The sequence below is a fragment of the Belonocnema kinseyi genome, chromosome 2, assembly GCF_010883055.1.
Source record: "Belonocnema kinseyi isolate 2016_QV_RU_SX_M_011 chromosome 2, B_treatae_v1, whole genome shotgun sequence".
Classification (NCBI taxonomy): domain Eukaryota; kingdom Metazoa; phylum Arthropoda; class Insecta; order Hymenoptera; family Cynipidae; genus Belonocnema; species Belonocnema kinseyi.
Window position 1 is genome coordinate 124,130,992 of NC_046658.1, and position 24,243 is coordinate 124,155,234.

General features: G+C 24.4%; 1 protein-coding gene across 5 annotated transcripts in view; it reads left to right on the forward strand.

Moving 5' to 3' along the window:
* Positions 1 to 23,613, forward strand: part of LOC117168299 (diacylglycerol kinase eta) — a 71,246-nt gene extending 47,633 nt beyond the window's left edge. For all 5 annotated transcript variants that reach the window (XM_033353839.1, XM_033353838.1, XM_033353842.1 and 2 more), the window contains 6 exons: positions 317 to 586; positions 5,917 to 6,211; positions 13,801 to 14,118; positions 14,185 to 14,280; positions 18,406 to 18,537; positions 22,845 to 23,613. In XM_033353839.1, the coding sequence (XP_033209730.1) occupies positions 317 to 586; positions 5,917 to 6,211; positions 13,801 to 14,118; positions 14,185 to 14,280; positions 18,406 to 18,537; positions 22,845 to 23,135 (1,402 nt within the window). In that variant the 3' untranslated portion in view covers positions 23,136 to 23,613. The remainder of the gene's footprint in view (positions 1 to 316; positions 587 to 5,916; positions 6,212 to 13,800; positions 14,119 to 14,184; positions 14,281 to 18,405; positions 18,538 to 22,844) is intronic.
* The last annotated feature ends 630 nt before the right edge of the window (positions 23,614 to 24,243 follow it).

Here is a 24,243-nt window from a genome sequence, read left to right on the forward strand (position 1 = left end):
TTTGAGTTTGACATATTTTGTGCTTTTAAAGTGTAAAAAAGTTTACAATTTGTAGTGTAGGAGTAAAATTTTAAAAGTATAATTATTTCTCAATATTAATAAATAATTTACAGTTAAAATTTTCTCTTGTATCAATAATGTTTAGAAACATTTAGAAATAGATGTTATCATAAAATAAAATGACTTCTCGAAAATTTTGATCAATAAAATTAATGGCGTAGAAAAATTCTTAATTTTTATTAATAGATAAACAAACTGAAAAGAGTCATTTTTCCTTGAACCGAAAATGCCTAAATTTCATGAAAATGTTAAACAGGGAAGGATATTTCGAACGCTGCGTTATGAACAACTACTTCGGAATTGGAATAGACGCTAAAATTAGTCTTGACTTTCACCACAAACGAGAAGAACATCCAGAAAAGTGTCGATCACGTGCAAAAAATTATATGTGGTATGGAGTTTTGGGTTCTAAACAGTGGCTGCAAAAGACCTACAAAAATCTGGATCAAAGAGTTCAGTTGGAGTGTGATGGTCAGAGAATTCCATTGCCTTCCTTGCAAGGAATTGTAGTTTTGAACATTCCAAGGTAGGTTCTTAAATTTTTATTTTATTTATTTTATAATTGCTTTTTATATTTATTCATTTACAAAATTAATTAAATTATTATTAAATTAACATATTTATATTTATTTCTTTGTATTTTATTATTATTTTATTTATTACTTCTTTTGTCATCTTATTTTTTATTTATTTTTGAAATTTAGTATAAATTGTCGAATACCGAGGGGTTGATCACAAAAAATTTGTGAATTCCGTTGACATCTTTAAAATCCTTTTGAAACTTAGAATAGAAATCCATTAAGGAATTTTTTAATCTCTTTAAATCCCTTGATTCCTCTGTAAATACTTTTTAATCCATTCATATTTTCTAAATTTGAACATTCCAAGGTAGGTTCTGAATTTTATTTATATTTTTGTATTGTTTTTTTATATTCATTTGTTTACCAAATTAATTAAATTATTTTTAAATTAACATATTTATATTTAATTCATTGTGTTTTAATGTTATTTTATTTATTATTTCTTTTATCATCTTATTTTTTATTTATTTTCAAATTTAGAATGTCTTGTCGAATACCGAGGGGTTGATCACAAAAAATTTGTGAATTCTGTTGACATCTTTAAAATCCCTTTAAAACTTAGAATAGAAATCCATTAGCGAATTTTTTAATCTCTTTAAATCCTTTGATTCCTCTGTAAATACTTTTTAATCCATTCAAATCTTTTAAATTTAGAAAATACCTTAAATGTCGTAAAATTCATTGAAATTCATTGAAATTCATTGAAATCTTTGAAAATCACACCAAATGTGTTGACATTCCCTGACATTTTTTGCATACCTTAAAATTTTTCGCAATTTTTTCAAACAACTTAAAATATTTAAAATACTTTGAGATTCTTTTAAGTTCTTCATATCTCTTGAAATTGTTGAAATACGTAGAAATTCATTAAAATTAAATTAAATGTATTCATTTAGTATTTTTTATTATCATTTTTTATCGTGACTTTAGTTAGGGGCCATTTAAAAATAAAGTTAGACCAGTTGGCGAAAGATTTGATCTTCCTGTTTCTTATAAATTAACAAAGTAGTTCATGTTTCAACGAAGCAGTTAAATTATATGAATAAAAAACGGTTTAACTAACTTTAAACAGTTGTATTTTTTATCAAAAAGATAAGCTTTCAACAAAAAAGTTAATTTTCAACAACAACAAATTTCAAACCAGAAGATAAATTTTCTACCAAAAAAGATGAATTCTCAGCAAAAGACATAAATTTTTAACCATACATTAATTTTCTACCCAGAAGATAAATTTTCTACTAGAAAATACTAATTTTCAACAAAATAGATACATTTTTAACCAAATAATCAAATTTTCAACCATGAAAATTAATTTACTAGCAAAAAAAAAATACATCAATTTTCCACTAAATAGTTTGAGTATCAGTATTTAAATTTTTATGTAGGCGAATTAAGTTTTAATTTAGAAAAAATATATAAAATTTTCTACAAAAAAGTTTCATTTTGTACCAAATTGTTGAATTTTGAACCCAAAAATATGAGTTTTTTTTAACAAAATTGTTAAATATTCAGTGGGAAAAATTAATGATACGAAAAAAAATTGCAACTGATATTATGAATCTTCAACCAAAAAAAATTGAATTTACAGAAAGTAGTTCACAAATATTTAGAATATTCCAGTGATTTCAAATAAATACAAAAGATGTAGGAAAGATTTCACAAGTTTTTCAAAGAATTTATAAGGCTTAAAAAAGAATTCAAAAATGTTCAAAATTGAAAAAGATTTATAAGATTTTAGAACATATCAAAGGTTTGAACAAATTTTTAGAAATTTAAACTAAATTGAGAAGATTTCAAAAAATGTCAATTATTACAAACGAACACAAAATTACTCACAATCAAAGATTAAAGAAAGATTTCACCAAGATATCAAAGATTTCATAAAGGTTCCAAATATTTCGAAAATTTTATAAAGAATTCAAAGAATTCAAGGATTTCAAAGATTTGACGGATTTAAATGATTTTATACAAATTTTAAAATATTTTATAGAACTTTCAAGGTATTGTTCAAATACTTAAACGATTTTATCAAACTCATAAAGATTCATAAATATTTCAAAAATTTCACAAAGATTTTAAGGATTTCAAAGATTTTAAATATTTGAAAGATTTTACGAAAATTTTAAAAGATTTCAAAGAAATTTCAAGATTTTACAAAGATTTCAAATACTTCAAAAGATTTCAACAAATTCATAAAGATTCTAAAAAATTCACAAAAATTTCAAAGATTTCAAAGAATTAAAGGATTTTAAAGATTTTACAAAAAAATTTTAAGATTTCATAGAAAATTCAAGATATTGAAAAGATTTCAAATATTTCAATCGATTTCAACAAATTCATAAAGATTCCAAAATATTTCAAAAATTTCACAACGATTTCAGGATTTCAAAGGTTTTAAAGATTTTACAAAAATTTTAAAAGATTTCACAAAGACTTTAAATACTTTCAAAAATTTCGACAAATTCACAAACATTTCAAAAATTTCAAAGACTTTTCAAAGATTTAAAAATATTCCAAAAGAATTCAAAAGACAATTTTTTCGCGCGAAAAAATTTAGAATCTTTCTCCTTATAATTCTGCTTTCTTTACAAATTTTTTACCAATATAAAAATAAAAAGTTTTATCTTTTACATGTATAACAAACATTTGATTATTATTTGATGTAAAAAAAAGGAGACCTGGAAAAACTTGATCTCTTGATCTGGAAAACCTCGAAAAGACCTTGAATTTTATTCCTAGGAATCGCTGGACACTTTCTATTAATTATTAATTTTTTGCCTCAACTCTTTCAATATTTTAAGATTTTTTATTTCTATACATACTGATTCTCATTGAATGATTTTCTATATAATGACTTTTCTAGAATCGTGAAAAAGTTCACAGAAATTAATTACAGGACGATCATGATACTATATTCAGGGTGTCTAGTGACCTTGAAAACCTGGAACTCTTCTTGAATTTTTTTTAAACCTTGAAAACCTTGAAATTTCCTTGATTTTTTCACGAAAGCCTTGAATTTTAATTATTCTTTTTCTTCTTTTAAAACAGTAATTTTATCGAAATTCAAAGAGTAATTTAAATCTTTTAGCCTATTATGAAAAAAACATCTCGTTTAGAAAAAATCCTGCTGCTGCAAATTTTTTTATCCGTCAAGATATAAGTTATCTTTTGCTTATTACAGAATAAATAAAGATATTTCAAGGCACTTTTTGCTGTGGTGTTCAACTTTGAAATGATAAAAATTATTGATTTAAAATTTCGATGTTAATTCAGTTTCAGAATTAGAATAATCCAAGGCTATACGACGGATTTTTCGAGGGGTTAACCACTCTGTTTTTGAGTGTGCAACAGATTTAAAAAGGTTACAAAATGTTTCTAAAGATTTCAAAATATTTCAAGAATTTCAAAATATTTTAAATATCTTTACCATCTCATAAAGATTTCACGGATGTTAACGGTGTAAAAAATGCGCAACGAATACAAAAGATTTTCCAAACAAAGATTCAAGAAAGATTTTTTAACCATTTCAAAATATTTCACAAAGATTTCAAGGATTTCAAACATGCAAAAAAGGCTTGTAAACTAAATAAAAAAGTTTTCACAAAAATTCCCCAAAGATTTCGAACATTTCATAAAGATTTGGAACATTTCACAAAGATTTTAAAACTTACAAAGGAGTTTAAAGATTTTAAAAAGGGTATATTAAACCACATTTCTAAGATTTCAAAATATTTCAAAGGTATTAAATAACTTAAAAATTTTTTAGTAGATATCAAAAGTTTTCACTAAGATTTGTAACAACCTAAATAATTCCAACGAATTCACAAAGATTTCAAAATATTTCAAAGATTTCGAACATTTCGCTAAGATTTCGAACATTGCGCAAAGATTTAAAAACTTTCAATAGATTTTAAATATTTGAAAACATTTCAAAGATTTTAAATAACTTCACAATTTTTCAGGAGATTTGAAAAGATTTCACAAAAGTTTCAAAGATTTCAACAAGGGTGCAGTGCACCAGATTTCAAGGATTTCAAACAGTTTGAAAGATTTTAAACGATTTAAAAATGTTTGAAAAGATTTAAAACGATTACAAAAGATTTCTCAAATATTTTAAAGAATTCTCAAGGATTTCAAAATATTTCAAGAATTTCAAAAGATTCCAACAAGAGTACAGTACACCAGATTTCAAAGATTTTAAAACATTGAAAAGATTTTTAATGATTTCAAAAGGTTTCAACAAATTTGAGAAGATTTGAAAAGTTTTTAATAATTTCAAGCGAACAGAAAAGATTTCACGAACAAAGATTAAAGAATTTCAAAAATATTTCAGATTTTATAAAGATTTAAAAAAATTGCACAAAGTTTCCGTATATTTCAAAGCTTTCAAGGACTTAAACGATTTCAACAAGGGTACAATAAAGCAAATTTCAAAGATTTAAAAACATTTTAAATATTTTAAATGATATCAACATTTTTAATAATATTTCAAAAGATTTCAAATATTCCAGTGATTTCAAACGAATACAAAAGACTTACAGAAGATTGCACAATGTCTTTAAAGAATTCATAAGGATTTCAAAATATTTCCAGAATTTCAAAACACTTCAAAGATTTTAAGCGATTTCAAAAGGTTTCAACATATTTAAGAAGATTTCAAAAGACTTCAATGATTTTAAACAAATACAAAAGATTTCGCAAACAAAGATTAAAGAAAAAGTTCACAAAGATTTCAAAGATTTCAAGAATTTTAAAGATTTTACCAAAGCTTTGAAAAATACCAAAAGATATCACCGAAATTTCAATCTTTCACTAAGGTTTGTAATACTTCACAAAGATTTCAATGACTTCAAAGACATTACAAAGATTAAAAATATTCCTAAAGATTTCACAATGACGACTCATGTTCCCGAAAAATTAGGAATTTGTTTATTTACGATTCGCCTTTCTTTAGAAATTTTTGGTCACTAAAAAAATGAAATGTTTCATTTTTTACATGTATGACAAACGTTTAATTTATTATTTGATGTAAAAAAGGAGACCTGGAAAATTGTGATTTCTTAACCTGGAAAAGACCTTGAATTTTGTTCCCAAGAATCGCTAGACACCCTATGTATTGAATTTCCTATAATATTTTTTGTAAGGGAGAATTACAAGGGATTTAAAAAGATTGCATCGGATTGGATAAAATTTCAGAGATACTTTACACCAAATTGTAGAAGAAATGAAAACCCCTCTCTGAATAAATTAATTTCACTTATAATTTATTTGGCAGTTTTATGGGCGGCACAAATTTCTGGGGAGGAACAAAAGAGGGAGATTTGTTCCTGGCGCCTTCTTTTGACGATCGAATTTTGGAGGTGGTTGCTGTATTTGGATCTGTTCAAATGGCTGCCTCTAGATTAATTAATCTGCAACATCACAGGATAGCGCAATGTCACAGTGTTCAAATTAACATCTTGGGAGATGAGGGAGTTCCAATTCAGGTCGATGGAGAAGCTTGGGTACAACCCCCCGGAATTATAAGGATCATTCACAAGAATAGAATGCAAATGCTCTACAGAAATCGGGTACGTAATTGCAAAATTAACAAATTGGCTATAAATATCAACAGGGAGGCAGCAAAACTTAATTTTTTTAAATCCCTTATTTTTCCTTTACTATTTTTTGATTTACTTTCCCTGATCATTCATATTTATAGACCTCAATTCTCATATTTTAACAGGGTAACCGTATTAGTCAAAGAAAAAAAAATTCCCTATCATTTCCCGATTTTTCCCCGGTTCGCAAACATTTTTCACGGTCACTGAATTTTAAACTTTTAAAACTTGAGTTTAAAAGTTTTCTAATTCAAAAATATTGTATAAAATAGAAGCTACTAACACTTTTCAACCAAACAATTTTTAATTAAATGCAGTTAAACTTCCAAATTAACCAAATTTTAACTTTTATACATCATAGAGTTCAAAGGTTCAGATTCAGTTCCAATAATGTCAATCCACGTTATCATTTTTAGTGCTCTAAATTGAATAATCAATTAATAAATGTAAACATTTTCAAATTACATATTTTTAAGCAATTTTAAGTTAAATAAAAAATTGAACGAGTACATTTTTTTTATAATCTGAATACTTCTTATATTAAGAGATAAATTATTTAAAATAGTTTAAAAATCCTTAAAATGCTTCGAAATTTTATTTCAATATCTTGAAATATTTACATTGTTTTAATTTTTTGAGAACTTTCAAACACCTTTGAAATTATTCGAATTTTTTGAATTTTTAAAAGAAAAAATCATTTTCAATTTTCCTAGGAAATGTTTTTCATTGTTCTCAAGCCTTTCAAAATTCTAAAAAAGCTTATAAATTTTTTGTTACCGAAATCGGAAAAATATATGTTTGGCTCTGAATTAGACCGTTGACTATTTGCACCGAAATTTTGGTAAGAATAATCCTATTTTCTTGCTACACTTGTATTAAATTATTTGAAATTATTTCAAATTTTTAATTAATTTTGAATTTTTTTCAAAACTTCTAAATATCTCTTCAACTTGTTAGAATTTTTTCTAAGAATAATATCTGGACAATTGTTATTTATACATAAAATTTTAACAATTTGAAATATAATAAAAACCATTAATTATGAATATATTATTTTGAAGTTATTTAAAAATTTTTAATATTTTATAAAGTATCAATCGGGCGTTTAAATTGTTTAACTAAAAAGACTTTCCAATTGAAACAGTTTCATTTTTAACGTTAAAATAAATTATTTATCACTTTTTAAATCTTAAAGTACAATTTAATTTTAAAAATCATAAAATATTTTTATATTCACAGTTGAACAATTTAAAAAATTTTCTTTTAGAAATCTTCGATTTTAAACGCTTCTTATTTGTAATCGCTTTGGTCTTTAAAACTGCATTTTACAATTCTTTAAATTATAATGTGCGCCTAAAAGGTAAGAATCTGAAATGGACAATTTTTTAAGTGAAAGATTTTCGACTTACGCATTCTGAGCTGAATGATATCATAATTAAAACGGATAACATTTAAAATAATTATTTTTTTAAAAAGTTTGAAATCAAAGTTGGACAAATTTTCGTTCCTAAAAATTTCTGAAATTCTCGGTCAAAAAATAAATTCTTTGTCATTTCCCGATTTTTACCGGTATGGTAAAATTCCCGGTCATTTCCCGTTTTTCGCGTTTTCCTGGTCCAGCGGGCCACCCTGTTTAATATTTTTAATATATAATCTTTTACAGAAGGAATAAAACTAATTCCGATTTAAATTTCTAAATTATAAATTTATTATTTGGAACGCCTAATTTACTTTTAATAAAATGACCTATTTAAACCGAAAAAGTGACCAAACGTAACTTATTTCTTAACCAAAAAATTACTAAAAGTGACTAATGTTTTATTATTATAATTTTTTTTGTTGCATGAATTCCAAAAAATTTGATTTATTAGTCTTTGAAACTACTCATTCAAGTTTAATTTAAAAGAATTCTAATGATTTGAAAAAAATTCCAACAATCCTCACTCATTGTGAATAAATTCTTCAAAATCCATTAAAAACTTGTAAAATTTCTTCGAAATTCTATAAAAGCTTATGATATTTCCTGAAATTCTGAAAAATTTATTAAAATACCTTGAGAGCTTTTATAAATCCTTAAAATCATTGAAATCTTCGCAAATCGGATAAAATCTCTTGAATATTTTAAAATATATTAAAACCTTATTGATCCTATTAAATAATTTCATATCTTCCAAACTTCTAGGAAATTCTTTACAACGACAAGAACATTTTTTTAAATCCCTTATAATCATTGAAATTCTTGGAAATGCCTTGAAATTTTTTTAATCTTTCGAAAATGCCTTGGAATTATTTAAAATATTTGAAAATATTTTCAATCTAATAAAATTATTTCAGATTATTGTAATCAATTGAAAATTCCTTAAAATCTTTTTAAATTACGTAGAATATTTCAAGCCCTTTTAAATCTTTTGAAGTCACTCCAAGCTTTTTAAAGCTCTTGAAAACGCCTTGGAATTTTTTTTTGAATATTCTAAAATATCACTTAAAATTATTAAAATCTATTAAAATACTCTAAGATATTGCAAATCCTTCCCAATCTTTTGGAATCCCTTGGCATTTTTTAAATCTCTTGAACGTTTTTTTAAATCTTTTAAAAATCTTAAAAATCAAATTATTATAATATATTATAAATGTCCTAAGAGATTTAAAATCTTTGCAATCATTTGAAATATCCTGCAATATTTTAATGCTCCTGAAAATTCCTTTAAGATTCTTTGAAATCCCTTCAAGTTATCGAAATCAATTGAAAATTGATGTATACAAATTATTAGTAAAAGTTTATAGTTAATTTGTAAAATAAATTAAATGAGTAAGTCATTCAGTTTGAAGAGAAAAATTAATATTTTAATTACTGGTCACTTTTTCTTGCGTAGTTCTACATTTTAGACACATTATTGTCTACTAAAAAAATTCAAACTGCGTTTTTTGATCAAATTCTTTATTTTTTCACCAAATAGTAGAATTTTTAACTAATAAAGACAAGTTTCTAACAAAGTACATAAATTTGCAACTAAATGTTTAAAGTTCTAATTAAAAAAAGGTAAATTTTCTAATGAAAGAAAACGAATTTTCAGCAAAATTGTTAAATTTACAGCAACAAAATTTAAGAAAATGGAATAGGTAACATTTTTATATAGAACAATTGTATTTTCAACAATATAGTTCAATTTGCAATAAAAGAAGTGAATTTTTAAATACGAAATAATATCTTTAAACAAAAAGAGATTAGTTAAATTTTCTGTTAAAAAAATTAATTTTCAACAAAAATAAGCGAATTTTTCAATGGAATAGTTGAGTTTTTAGTCATAGAAATGAATTTTTAACTAAAGTAATAAATCTTTATCCAAAAAAATTACTTCCCAACTAAGTAACTTTGGCTAAAGATAGATGAATTTTCAACCAATTAAATAGTTGATATTTCCTACCTAGAAAGACTGATATTGAATAAAATACGGTTGAATATAAACAAAAAGGTGACTTTTTGATAAAATATTTAATTTTTAGGTTAAAAAACAAATTATAACAAAAAATATCAAAAACATATTAAAATTTTTATGAAATCAATGAATTTTACAAATTAGAAAAAAAAAACATAATTTTGAATAAAAAATCATTCGTTTTTAAACAAGACGATGAATTTTCTACGGAATAATATAAATTTTGAACAAATTAATTAAATTTTTTAAAGTATTTAAGTTTTTAGCCAAAGAAATGAATTTTTAACCAAAATAAATGAATTTGCAAACAAGAATAATAATTTTCTAAAAAAAAAGGAACAAGTTTTCAAAAAATTAATCAAATTTTTAAATAAAAAGATCAATTTCCAAAAGAGAAAAATGAAATTTTAAAGAGTTAGTTAAATTTTCAACCGAAAAATGATTTTTTGGCCAAAAACATCCATTTTTGAGCATCAAAAATGATGTTCAGCCAAGAGACGAATTTTCAATCAAACACATTAATTTTCATCTAAATGGTTGATTTTTAAGCTAAAAGAGGTGAAGTTTTAACAAAAAATTGACAACTTCAATTTTCATTTAATCAATTTTTCATGAAAAAAAATTATTTTCACAAAAATAGTTTATTTAAACTCAAAGAGATGAATCTTCAACAAATAACGTAAAATATAATATTTGATATTTTAACCAAAAAATATTAAAAATTAAAAGCGGTTAAATTGAACCAAAAATGATAACATTTCAAGAAAGAATGTTATATTTTTAATAAAAAAAAGATCAGTTTTAAATAAAAAATAAAACAAAAATTAGTGACACTGTAGTTCTATTTTACAAATGAACTCTAAACTTTTATTAATAATTTTTATAGAAGAAGCTATTTTTCATATATTAAATTTGAATTTTGGCAGAACTCGGACCCGAACAGATCGCGCACTCTGGTGAGTTGTAAACTCCCCCAGTAGCAAAAATCTTTAAAATATTTGTTAATACCTTTAAATATTTTAAAATAATTAAAATGCTGAAAATCGTTGAAATCTTTGTAAATTCCTTCAAAGTTTACAAATATCTTGAAAATGCTTTTTAATCTTTTAAAATACAATAAATTATTTCAAATACTTTGAAATATTCTTAAATCCCTTGTAACTTTTTAACTGTTAAAGCTCTTTAGAGTTCCTTGGACGTTTTAAAAGTACCTTCAAATCTTTCGAATCATTTGAAATATCTTCAAATTATTGAAATATATTAGACTATTCCTTGAAATCTTCTAAAACACCCTTGAAGATTTCAACAAATTTTAAGAAAATTGAGTAACAGGTACCTAAATTCAATTATGATTAAGCCATGGTTTAATTTATTAATATAAAAGAGCATTTTTCTGAAAATCTACCTGAAATTTTTGTGAAATTATTGAAGAATTTGTGAGATCTTTTTAATCTATCCAAAATCTTTGCAAAATATTTGAAATTTTTGGAAAATCATTGTAATTTTTTTGAAATATTTATGAAATCATTAAACTCTTTGTTACAATCTTTAAAATCAATCTAAAATCTTTGCGAAATATTTGGGAAATTATTTAAGTAATTGTGAAATTTTATGAAATCTTTTATGAAATCGTTCCGAAATATTTGTTTAATATTTGTTGATATTTTTGAAATTATTGCAATCTTTGTTCACTTTTTGAATTCTATATGAAATCGTCGAGCAATCATTGAAGTCTTTATGAAATCTTTTAAATCGATTCTAAATCTTTGCGAAATATTTGAAATTTTTGAAATCCTTATAAAATCATGGAAATCCTTCTGATATATTTGGAAATCTTTTCAAAACAACATTTGGTAGTATTTATGAAATTATTAAAATCATTGATATCTCTAAAATTTCTGCGAAATATGTATGTAAAATCATTGGGAAATTATTGAAATATTTAAAAACATTTTTATGAATTCTTTAGAAATCTTTGCGAAATATTTAAAAAATATTTTTGAAATATTTGATGATATTTTTCAAATCATTGAAATCTTTGGGAAATCTTTGTATACTTTTTAAAAGCTAACTGAAATCTTTGTAAAATAATTCAAATCTTTGTGAAAGCTTTTAAACCTGTCCAAAATCTTTCTGATATTTTTGGGAATCTTCAAAAAATCTTTGAAGTATTTGGTAATATTTGTGAAATTATTGAAATTTTCGGGAAATCATTTAGGTCTTCGTGAAATTTTTTTAATCTATCAGAAATATTTGCGAAATGTTTTAAATATTTAGAAAATAATTGTCATTTTTGTTCAACTTTCTGATACCTTTATGAATTTTTACAAATTTTTGAAATATTTGGTAATATTTGTGAAATTATTGAAATCTTCGTGAAATCATTGAAGCCTTTGTGAAATCTTTTTAATCTATCCAAAATCTTTGCGAAATATTTGAAATTTTTTGAATACTCAGAAAATCATTAAAATCTTTGTGAAATCTTCAGAAATCTTTTCAAAATATTAAAATATTTGATAGTGTTTTATGAAATTATTGAAATCTTTGAAGTCCTTGTAAAATCCTTCTATTCGAAAACTTAACAATTTTTATAAAATTTTAGGGAAATCATTGAAACCTTTGTGCAATCTTTAATATCTATCTGAAATATTTGCGAAATATTTAAAATCGTTACGAAATATTAAAAAAATATTTTTGAAATATTTGATGTTTTTGAAATTATTGAAATCGTTGGGAAATCTTTGTGCACGCTTTAAAATCTTTCTGAAATTCCAGTGAAATAATTGAAATCTTTGTGAAAGCTTTTGAACCTATTCTTAATCTTTAACAAATATTTGACATTGTTGAAATCCTTATAAGTTCATTTAAATTGTTGTGAAATCTTTTTGATATTTTTGGGAATTTTTAAAAAATATTTGAAATATTTGGTAATATTTGTGAAATTATTGAAATCTTGGGGAAATCATTGAAGTTCTGGTGAAATATTTTTTATCTATCAGAAATATTTGCGAATTTTTTTAAATACTTAGAAAACCATTGAAATTTTTGTTAAATCATTCTGATATTTTTGGGAACCTTTAAGAAAATTTTAAAATATTTTTGAAATATTTGGTATTATTTGTGAAATTATTGAAATCTTCGGGAAACAATTGAAGTCTTTGTGAAATCTTTTTAATCTATCCAAAATCTTTGCGAAATATTTGAAATTTTTTTGAAATTGAAATCTTTTTAAAATATTAACCTTTTGTCTGAAATCATTAAAATCATTGAAACCTTTGTGCAATCTTCAATATCTATCTGAAATATTTGCAAAATATTTGTGAAATCATTAAAATCTTGGGGAAATCATTCTGAAATCTTTACGAAATATTAAAAATATTTTTGAAATATCTGATAATATTTGTGAGATTATTGAAATCTTTTAAATATTTAGAAAATCATTAATATCTTGGTAAAATCTCTCTGATATCTTAAGAAATCTTTTCAAAATCTATCTGAAATGTTTACGGAATATTTAAAATCTCTGTGAAATCGTTGAAATCTTTAGGAAATAATTAAAATCTTTATAAACCTTTGCAAATTTTTTGAAATGTCTGATGTTTGTAAAATTATTGAAATCTTTTAAATCTATCCAATATCTTTCCGAATTATTTGTGGAATTTTTTTTAATGTTTGGGATATCATTTAAATTTTTGTTCACTGTTGGAAATCTTTGTGAAATCGGGGAAATCATTGAATTTTCGTGAAATATTTGGAAATCTTCGCAAAATATTTGAAATATTTTTTAAATATTCGATAATATTTGTGAAATTATTGAAATCTTTAAAAAATCATTGAAGCCTTTGTGAAATGTTATAAATTTATCCGAATTATGTGTAATATTTGTAATCTATCGGAAATCTTTATGAAATAATGAAAATCTTTGAGAAATCTCTGAAATATTATGAAAGTCCTTGTGAAATCTTTTTAATGAAAAATCAAAGTCAGGAACTTCTTTTAGAACTTCACTGACTTTTGCATTTATTTCAAAATCCCTGGCTTATCCCTGGCCAAACAATTTCCCTGATTTTTCCGCGATTTCCTCAATAAATTTTTAAATCATTTTTTAATTTCCTGTTTCAGGCACTTGAAACTTCACTTCGAGCCTGGGAAGAAAAGCAACAAAAAGTATCAGCAATCTCTCAATCGTCATCAACATTGAGCAGCGCTTCGCAGAGCCAATCAAGATCTCAACTGCAATTGGATGGAAGACAATTGCTCTTAACTGACGAAGAATTGAACATCTTGCTCGGATTTATCGAAGTTGTGACGACTTTAGTAAAATGGGTGAAACTCCTCATAATTTCTCACCCAAGTTTGGAACCGGAACTTTACCAAATAGCTGGGAGGACAGCAGTCGCCCTCGAAAAAGTTCATCCAGATGGCAAAATTTTACAAGGGGTTAGTTGAAATCGGAAAATATATAATATTTGATAATAAAATTTGTAAAATCTCTTTTTATTCCAGCTGAATTTGAGACCAGTTGTTACGGAATTGGTATCCACTGCCAGACAATTGTATGAAGAGTCTTGCGAATTGTTGAGAGATAAAGCACAACATCTGGTAAGAATTTTCATTGAGTATTTTTTTTAAATTTTGATAATAACATTTTAATTTTTTTTTCAAGTTGAAAACATTTTTAGGAGCTTTAAAAATTTTCAAGAGATTTTAAAAGAACTTTAAATATTTTTGGGAATTTAAAAAGATTCCAAGGAATTTTTAATTGATTTCAATAATCTGAAGGGATTTCACCAAATTTGAATCATTTTAGGAAATTTTAAAAGATTAAAAAATTTTCAAGTGATTTCCGAGGATTTCAATGATTTTTAAGGATTTTTAAAAGCTATTAATGTATTTTAATAAATTTCCCACAAATACAGGAAATATCATCTGCTATTATAAAGTTTTATGGTATACCTATAATGATTTATTTACAACAATTGAGAGATTTCAAATATTTTCAAATATTTCAAGATAATATTAAAGATTTTGAAGAATTTAAAAGATTTTTGGCTATTTGAAAAGATCTCGAGGAATTTTCAATTTCTACTTGACGCGAATGATTTTAAATTCCCCGATTTCTCCTGGGAAATTTTTCATATTTCCGATCCAGGAATTATATATTTTTTTAATTTCCATTTCCTAACTCAGAATTTTCATTCTTTTGAAAAATTTTGAGTTCCATGGAATAATTATAATTCTTTTTGAAAATTCCTCGGTCCAAGTCAAAATTGTAATTTTTGGAAAATTCGCTTTAACAAGATTGAATTTTTTGTTGTTGATAATTTCCTTTTCCAAGTCAAAATTATGATTTTTTTGAAATAGATACGAGTACGTCATTATAATACTTTTTTTAATTCAGGTATAACTCAAAATTATAATTATTTTGGAAAATTTCCTGAACCAACTCAGAGTTATCATTCTTTTCAAAAAATTCCCTCTTGCAAATAGGAATCAGAATTATTTTCAAAAACCTCATAGGTTCTATAAAATCGTTTCAAATCTTCATCAATTTGAGAAAATTCTTTACAAGCGCAAAATTTTTTTCAAATCCCTTATAATCCACGTAAATCACTTGAAGATTTTTGAATCTCTTGAAAATTCATTTAAATCTTTTTAAACGTTCTAAAACATTTCAAATCCTATGAAATCCCTTCAAATTATGGAAATCAACTAACAATTTCTCGGAATCTTTTTTAATTTTCTACAATATTTCAAGTTCTTTGAAATCTTTTGAAATCCCTTGAATCTTTTTAACGCTCTTGAAAATTCTTTGGATACTTTTAAATTACAAAATACGTTAAATTCTTTATAACCGCTTGAAAATTTTTAATGCTGCTAAAAATGATTATTTAGCTGTAACATTCACAGTTTCTAGTTCGAATTATACTTCATTATATTTCTTATTTTTAATCGAGATATAACTAAAAATTATGATTTTTTGTTTTGAAAATTTTCTGAACCAACTCTAAATTTTTTGTCTATAAAATTCTTTACAAGCGCAAGAATATTTTTTTCAAATCCCTAAAAATTCTCGGAAATCACTTAAGGATTTTTTAATCTCTTTAAAATGCATTGAAATCTTTTAAAACGTCCGAAAACATTTCAAATCCTATGAAATCCCTTCAAATTATGGAAATCAACTAACAATTTCTTGGAATCTTTTTAAATTCTCTAAAATATTTCAAGTTCCCTGAAATCTTTTGAAGTCTCTTTAAACTTTTAAATTACAAAATAAGTTAATTTCTTAGAGTAAGAATAATTATTTGATAAGTAAGAATAATATATCATTATATATTGCTTTCAAATATAGGTATAACTTAGAATTGTAATTATTTTGGAAATTTGGTTGAACTTACTTCAATTTATTAATCTTTTCAAAAATTCCCTGTTTAAAATCATAATCATAATTCTGTTCGAAAGTTTCCAGTTCCAAGGCAGAATTGTAACTCTTTTCGAAAATTCATTGTTCTCAGACAGAATTATGTTTGTTTTTTTCAATTCGATTTCCAAGTCAGAATTTTAATTATTTTACAAAATTTCCTGTTTCATGCCAGAATTTTTCGAAACTTTGCTGTTTCAAATACTTATAATTCTTTTGAAAAATTCCTTGTTCCGTATTTAAATAATTTTCTTTTTCGAAAATTCTCTGATCCAATTGAGAATCACGAATAATTGTTTTGAAAAATTTCCTGCTCCGACTCAAAATTATAAACTCTCTCGAAAATTCCTCGTTCCAAATCAAAATTTGTTATTTTGTTGGGAAATTCACTATTCAAGGACAGATTTATCATTTTTCTTGAAAATTTCCTCTTCCAAGTCAGATTTTTAATTCTTTTCGCAAAGTCCTTGTTCCAATTTTCAATCATTATTATTTTACCTAATATTTTTTGATCACATTCAGAATTACACATAAATCCTACGTACAATTTTTTGTCGTTCCAGCTCAAAATTTCAATTTTTCTCGAAAATTCACAGTTTAATGTCAGAATTATACATCATTATATATATTTTTTAATCCGGATATAACTCAGAATTATAATTTCATTTTGGAAATTTTCCTGAACGAACTAAAAAAAAAGTCAGAACTATAATAGATCTTTTATAAAATATCCTTTTCAGATTTAGAATTACAGATATGTATCTTTTTTTAAATCCCCTGTTCCAAATCATAATTACAGTTCCTTTTTCAACATAAATCTTTCTCTCTCTGAATAGAAAATATCTCTTAATATTCCTTTTAGTACAATTTAATGAAAAATAATGAAGTAAATACTTGTTATTTTTTCATTTGTTTTTGCTGAGATTAAGAGAAAATCAAACATGGAATAGTTAAATTTTCAAATAAAAACTCTGACAAAAATAAAATAACTTTAAACCAAAAAAAAAAACGAAGTTTCAACAAAGTTGTTCAATTTTCAACCAAAAATATGAAATTTGAAAGAAGAAGATTAATGTATTATAAAAAAAACGAATATTTAAGTTATCCAATATACAGGATAAAGATTTAACTAAAAATAGAGTAGTTACATTTTCAGACAAAAAATTACTTTTCAACCAATTTGTTATTTTCAAGCCAAAAAATAATTGCCGACCAAGAAAATTAATTTTCCAATAAAAAAGATCAATTTTGAACACAACACATGAATTTTCAACAAAATTATTTCATTTTAAAGCCAAAAAGACGAATTATCTACAAAAAAGTTTAATTTTTAAATATAAATTCTTTATAAATTATAAATTCTTAATAAAAAAAGACATTTTTTACAATGTAGTTCAATTTTAAGTCAAATAATCAACTTTCCAACCAAAAAAGATTAATTCTCAAGAAAGCATCTAATAGATAATATTTCAACCAGACAATTGCATTTTGAACCAAAAAAGATAAATCCTCAAGCAAGAAGATTAAATTTCTACCAAGAAAATCGAGTTTTTTTTACAAAATGCAGACATTTTCAACCAAAAAGTTGAACTTTCAACTAAAAAAGATCAATTTTTAACCAATAATGGCATAGTTTGATTGTCAGCTTAAAAAATTTATTTTCAACCAAATATGAAACGAATTTACATCAAAATAGATTTTTAACCATAGAGATGAACCTTCAACTAAAAACTAATTTTTAACATAGTAGTTGAACTTTTGATTTAAAAAAGGATGATTTTTTGACAATATATTTTCATTTTCAACAAAATAATTAAATTTGGCACCAAATAACAGAATTCTTAACCAAACAAGATGAATTTTTAACCAAAAATATAATAGTTTTGAATTATAATTATTTTTCCGAAAATTCTCTAATCTAGTTCAGAATTACACATAAATTCTTCGAATCATTTCCTGTTCTAAATCAAAATTATAATTTTTTAAATCCTTTTGCTCTTCAAAGTCAGAGCTATAATAATTCTTTTATAAAATACAGATTTTTTTAACATGTATCTTCCTCTCTTTGATTAAAAAAAAATATATATATATATATTTACAATCTCAGATAAATGATAATTTATGAATTTGAGTGTACAAATTATTTAAAGATTTCAAAACTTTGAAGATGTCAAAGTATCAGCAAGAACAAAATTACAAACAGCAATTGAAATACTGAGAGTAATGAAATATCAACAAACTTTGAATATTATGTTAATAAAAAATAATGCAGTAAATACTTGTAATGTTTTAATTTGTATTTGCAGAGATTAAGAGAAGACCTCGAGAATAAATTATCGCTTTCCCTCGCCACAATGGAACAGGAACTCAGAAAATGTATTTTCGACGAGGGCGGCACTTGTCTCGTTTACCTACAAAACTTACCACCCGACGAACAGGTAAATATACTCATATTCATAAATAAATGTCGACTTTTCTCACCAGGAGTTTATTTTTATAAAATATTCAGTCCTTCCCTATTTTCAATTTCTTTGCGCTCACTAAATTTCTCTTTTTAACACAGTTATACCCCTTTCAGAATCTCGATTCTTCACATAAATAAACAAAGTTAAGGTGTGTTTTTCAGAAACAAAATATTAACTTCCCACTTAGAATTTGTTGGGCCATTTTATTCCTCTGTAAATATTTATAATCGGTGTTAATACCCAATCGCATGGAAGTTTATAACCTGAAGAAAGTAGAAATTTAACCGTCGAATTTTGATTTAATCACCTGAACCAAGTAATTTTTGCTTCAGAAATTGTATTGTACATATTGTACAAAACCCCTGCTATAAATTATAAAATACTGTACAAATGATCAAATTGCTGTACATTATAAATGTCTGAAGCAGTGGTGTAGTCGAGGTACGGAATTTTTTCCATTTATGGGCCGTCCATAAACTACGTAATCAATTTTGGACTTTTTTACCTCCCCCTTTCCCGAAAGTAACTTAGTCGTTGGCTAAAGACGGATTTTGAGTTTATAAATTCTTTTAAATAAAATTGGAACAGATAAATAATTTAATTCAATAAAAAATACTTTGAATTCTTAATATTTCAAGCCGAAATATATTGCATTTTTAACAAAATAGTTCAATTTTTAACCAAAAAAGATTTTCTACTCAGAGATTAATTTTCAACACACAAAAAATTACGAATTTAAAAAATAATAATAATTTTTCAATCAGATTCATTAAAAACTAAATAGATCGAGTTTCCAGTGAAAGATACGAGTTTTACAAAAAAAAAATAATATTTTAAGATTTAATCAAATAGTAAAATTTTCAAGCGAAAAATACGATTTTTTTCGAAGACAGTTGAACCGTAAAGAAAAGAATAGTTAAGTTTTTCAAAATTAATTAGATTTTTAACAAATTACTTGAATTTCAAACCAAATAATTGGATTTTCAATATACATATATGCATCTGCAATTAAATGGTGGAATTTTTAAACAAAAAAATCAAAATTCTATCAAATATTTGAGTTTTCAAGAAAAAAAGACCACTTTTCTAGAATTCAGTGGAATTTTCATCAAAAAAATTCACTTTCAAACAGGAAAAACGACTTTTCTACCAAGAAGATTAATTTTCCACCTAAAGAAAGATAATTTTTGAAACAGATACGTAAATTTTGTACCAAATAGTTGGATTTTAAACTTATACAGCATACGAGATAACGTTTTAACTGAAAATGGAATAGTCCAATTTTCAGATTAAAAAAATCATTTTTAACAAAATTGTTTAATTTTCAAACAAAAATATGAATTTTCGACCAAGAAGATTAATATTCTACCGAAAAAAAAGACTGCATTTCAACAAAATATATGAATTTTAAACAAAAGTATTTAATTTTGAAGCCAAAAAAACGAATTATCTACAAAAAATTTGAATCTTCAACCCAAAAATATTATTTTTCAACCAAAGAATTGAATTTTTTACAAATAGTAGAATTTTCAACTATAAATACGAATCCTATATAAACAAAATTAATTTGTTTAAAAAGTAGTGCAACTTTTACTCAAATAATCGACTTTGCAACCGAAAAAGATTAATTTTCAACGATGCATAGAACAATTGATATTTCAATCAAACAATTGCATTTTTTAACCAAAAAAGATGAATTTGAACATAAAATGGAATAGTTTAATTTTTAGATAAAAAAACTATTTAAAAAAATTAGTTTTCATAAAGTTGCTAAATTTTCAACAAATAGATGGAATGTCAACCAAAAAGATTAATGTTCTAGAAAAAAATATGGATTTTATGCAAAATCATTCAATTTTAATGCCAAAAAGACGAATTTCAATTAATCATAAATTTTAATTTTCAACCAATAAGATTAAGTTTCTACAGTAAATTTACAGAAAATGGAACAGTTAAATAATTACTGAAAAAAATAATTTAATTTTCAACTAAATGCCTCATTTTTTAAACAATTTATTGAATTTTCAAGCCAAAAAGTTGAAATTTATACAAAACAGCAAAATTTTTAACTAAAAAGGGTAAATTTTTTACCCAGAAGATAAATTTCTAAAAAGGAAGACGAATTTTCAACAAAATAAATGAATTTGCTACCAAATTGTTTAAATTTTAACTTATATAATGTACAGGATGAAGTTTCAACGAAAAATGTAATTGTTCAATTTTCTGATAAAAACTCTGATAAAAAAGGAACTTGAAATAAAAAAAAAGAATTTTCATCAAAATTGTTAAATTTTCAAGCAAAAAGATAAATTGTCGACCAAGAAGATTAATTCCCCACTAAAAAGATAAATCTAAAAGAAAACACATGAATTTTTAACAAAACAATTTAATTTTATAGCCAAAAAGATTAAATGTCTACGAAAAAGTTTAATAGAATTTTTCAACCAAAAAATTTAATGTTCGATTAAATTGTTGAATTTTCTATGCAGAAAGATGAATTTTTTACAAAATAACTGAATTTTCTATCCAAATAGTTGAATCGTTAACTTCTACAAAGTACAGGATCAAGTTTGAATAAAAAATGTAAAAGTTATATTTTCAGACTAAAACTCTCATCAAAAAAAATAACTGAACCAAAAAAACGAATTTTCAAGAATATTGTTAAATTTTCAACGAAAAAGGTGAATTTTGAACCAAGAAGATTAATGTTTTATCAAAAAAGACAAATATTCATTTTATCTAATATACAGGTTAAAGTTTTAACAGAACATGGACTTGTTTAATTTTCATATAAAAAAAAAATATTTTTTAACAAACAAAAAATGACTTCAACAAATTTGTTACATTTTCAACCAAAAAGATAATATATCGACCAAGAACATTAATTTTCAACTAAAAAATATCAATCTAAAACAAAACACATAAATTTTCAACAAAATTATGTCATTTTATAGCAAAAAAGAGGAATTGTCTACAAAAAAGTTTGATTTTCAACCCAAAAATATAATTTTTTAACCAAAAAATTTAATTTTCTATTAACTTGTTGAATTTTCTATCCAAATAGTTGAATTGTTAACTTATACAACGTACAGGATGAAGTTTCAACCGAAAATGTAATCATTAAATTTTCAGATAAAAACTCTGATAAAAAAAAGGAACTTTGAATTTAAAAAAAAGGAATTTTCAACAAAATTGTTAAATTTTCAATAAAAAATATAAATTTTGCACCAAGAAGATTAATGTTCTATCAAAAATTATAAATATTCAACTTACCTAACATATAGGTTTAAGTTTTAACAAAACATGGACTTAGTTTAATCTTCAGATAAACATATATATATATATTTTTTTTTAGCAAAAAAATTGACTAACAAATTTGTTACATTTTCAAGCAACAAGATTAATTTTCCACTAAGAAAGATACATTTTGAACAAAACATATGAATTTTCCTCAAAATTATTTAATTTTATAACAAAAAAGACAAATTATCTACAAAAATGTTCAATTTTCAACAAAACACATAAATTTTCTACCAAATATTTGAATTTTTAACTTATACAATATACAAGATAAAGTTTTAACCAAAAATAAAATAGTCAAATTTTCCGATCAAAACTCTGATAAACAAAAATAACTTAGCACAAAATACAATGTATTTTCAAGGAAAAAGAAGAATTGTAAATAACGTAACATTTTTAAACAAAAATATGAATCTTAAAAAAAGAGTTTTTAACAAATTGGCTCCTAAAATTATGAATCTTCAGCAACAAAATTATTTTTGAGCAAAGTGGTTCAAACTTCACACAAGTAATTGAATTTTCAACCAAAAGATATGAATTCTCAACAAATAATGTAATATAGTAGACATTCCAACCCAAAAATATCAGAATAATCGAAATAGTTTAACTTTCAACCATACAGATGAATCTTCAACTATAATTAATATAGTTGCATCTTAAACAAAACAATTAAATTTTCCACCTAATAACATAATTGTTAACCAAAACGAGATTAATTCCACACCATAAATATAATAGTAGCTTTTTTAACAATAAAAAATTAACTTTTACCCAAAAATACAGTTTGATTTTGAGTTTAATGTAAACTTAATGCAATCTAAGTTCGTAACGTTATTTCCACTTATAATCCCCCCCCCCCAAACTGGTAACATAGTTTATGTAAAGTACCACAGGCCACTTTTTCTCTTAAAACTACACCACTCATCTAAAGCTTGACTAACCGAACTAACAAAATTTCGATTTTAACTCTGCATCCACAGGGTGATAAAAAGAATCGTCATCGCGGATTATTCTGGTTAAAGTTCCGGCGTTCCGGAGGAAGTTCAGGAAATCATCCAGCCAGAGAACAAGTAACTCATTGGGGAGTTCCGGAAGTTTGTTGTTGGTTGGAGAATCTACAACTAGGCGAGTATTCTGATAATTTCGTCTCGCACGATATTCGAGGGAGGGAATTACTTTCCCTAGCCAGGAGAGATTTGAAGGAGCTAGGAATTACGAAAGTTGGCCACGTGAAGCGAATTCTGCAGGCGATCAATGATCTTAACAGTTAATCCTGCTCCTCGTACGCACAAAATGTCGCCGACAATTGACGAAAAAAGCCGTGCGTTCAAGGGTGTGTTCAAATCTCGAAAACGTGTATTACTGAAGTACCTTTCTAGAATCGGACAGGGTGGCCGTAGGTCAGGGAAAACCTAGAAATCGGAGAATCATTTTGGTCAGAGAAAGTCAGGGATTTAAAAAAATATATTGCAAAATTGAAGGATAATCAGGGCTGCCACTTTAGTCACTTTTTTTTTAATGAAAAGATCACTTTTCTTTTAATAAATGAACCAAGAAAGCATAAAATTACAAAAAAAGTCGCGTTAAATGACTTTAATATAAAACTCTCTTTCGTTTCAAAATATAGAGTATATAATTCTTATAAATTTTCAAATGCACTTTACATAAACATTATAAACTTTAAATGTAAAACCATTTTTTTAAATAGTCATTCAGATTGAAGGATAATATTTCTTTCGACACTCTTTAAATTGTCAACTTAGATTATTTTCAAATGAGGGAAGTTTATAATATACATTAATTTTACACACTTTAAGCTTCAAATTACTTAACAATGTGAAGCTTTTAAATTTAAGAATGTATAATTTAGATATAAAGTTATTCATTTTTTAATAAATCAATTTGAAATTAATCATTTAAAAAAATTAAAGCATTAAAAACTTTAAAAGCTTTTTTAATTTAATTTAATTTAATGCTATCAATTATAATGGGATATTTTTTTTCTAGTTTTAAATATATTTTTTAGCTTTATTGTGATTTAAATTAAAACTGAGCTAAATTTCATTTTCTTCAAAAAGTCGAATTTTTTTCAAAAAAGTCGAAGAAGTTGCTCGATTCGAGTTTTGAAAGATTTGAGGGTATTTTTTTAAATTCCAAGGGATTTTCAAACGATTTCAAAAAATTCTAAAGGATCTTAAATACCTTAGGGTATTTTTTTAAAATTCGGAAACATTTTCAAGAGCTTTAAATATTTTAAAATAATTATTTTATTTAAATATTATTAAATATCCTGCAAAAAATTTGAAAAATTTGCGGGTTTTTTTTAATTACAAGGAATGTTCAAGAGATTAAAAAAAATTCTAAAGTATTTTAAATACC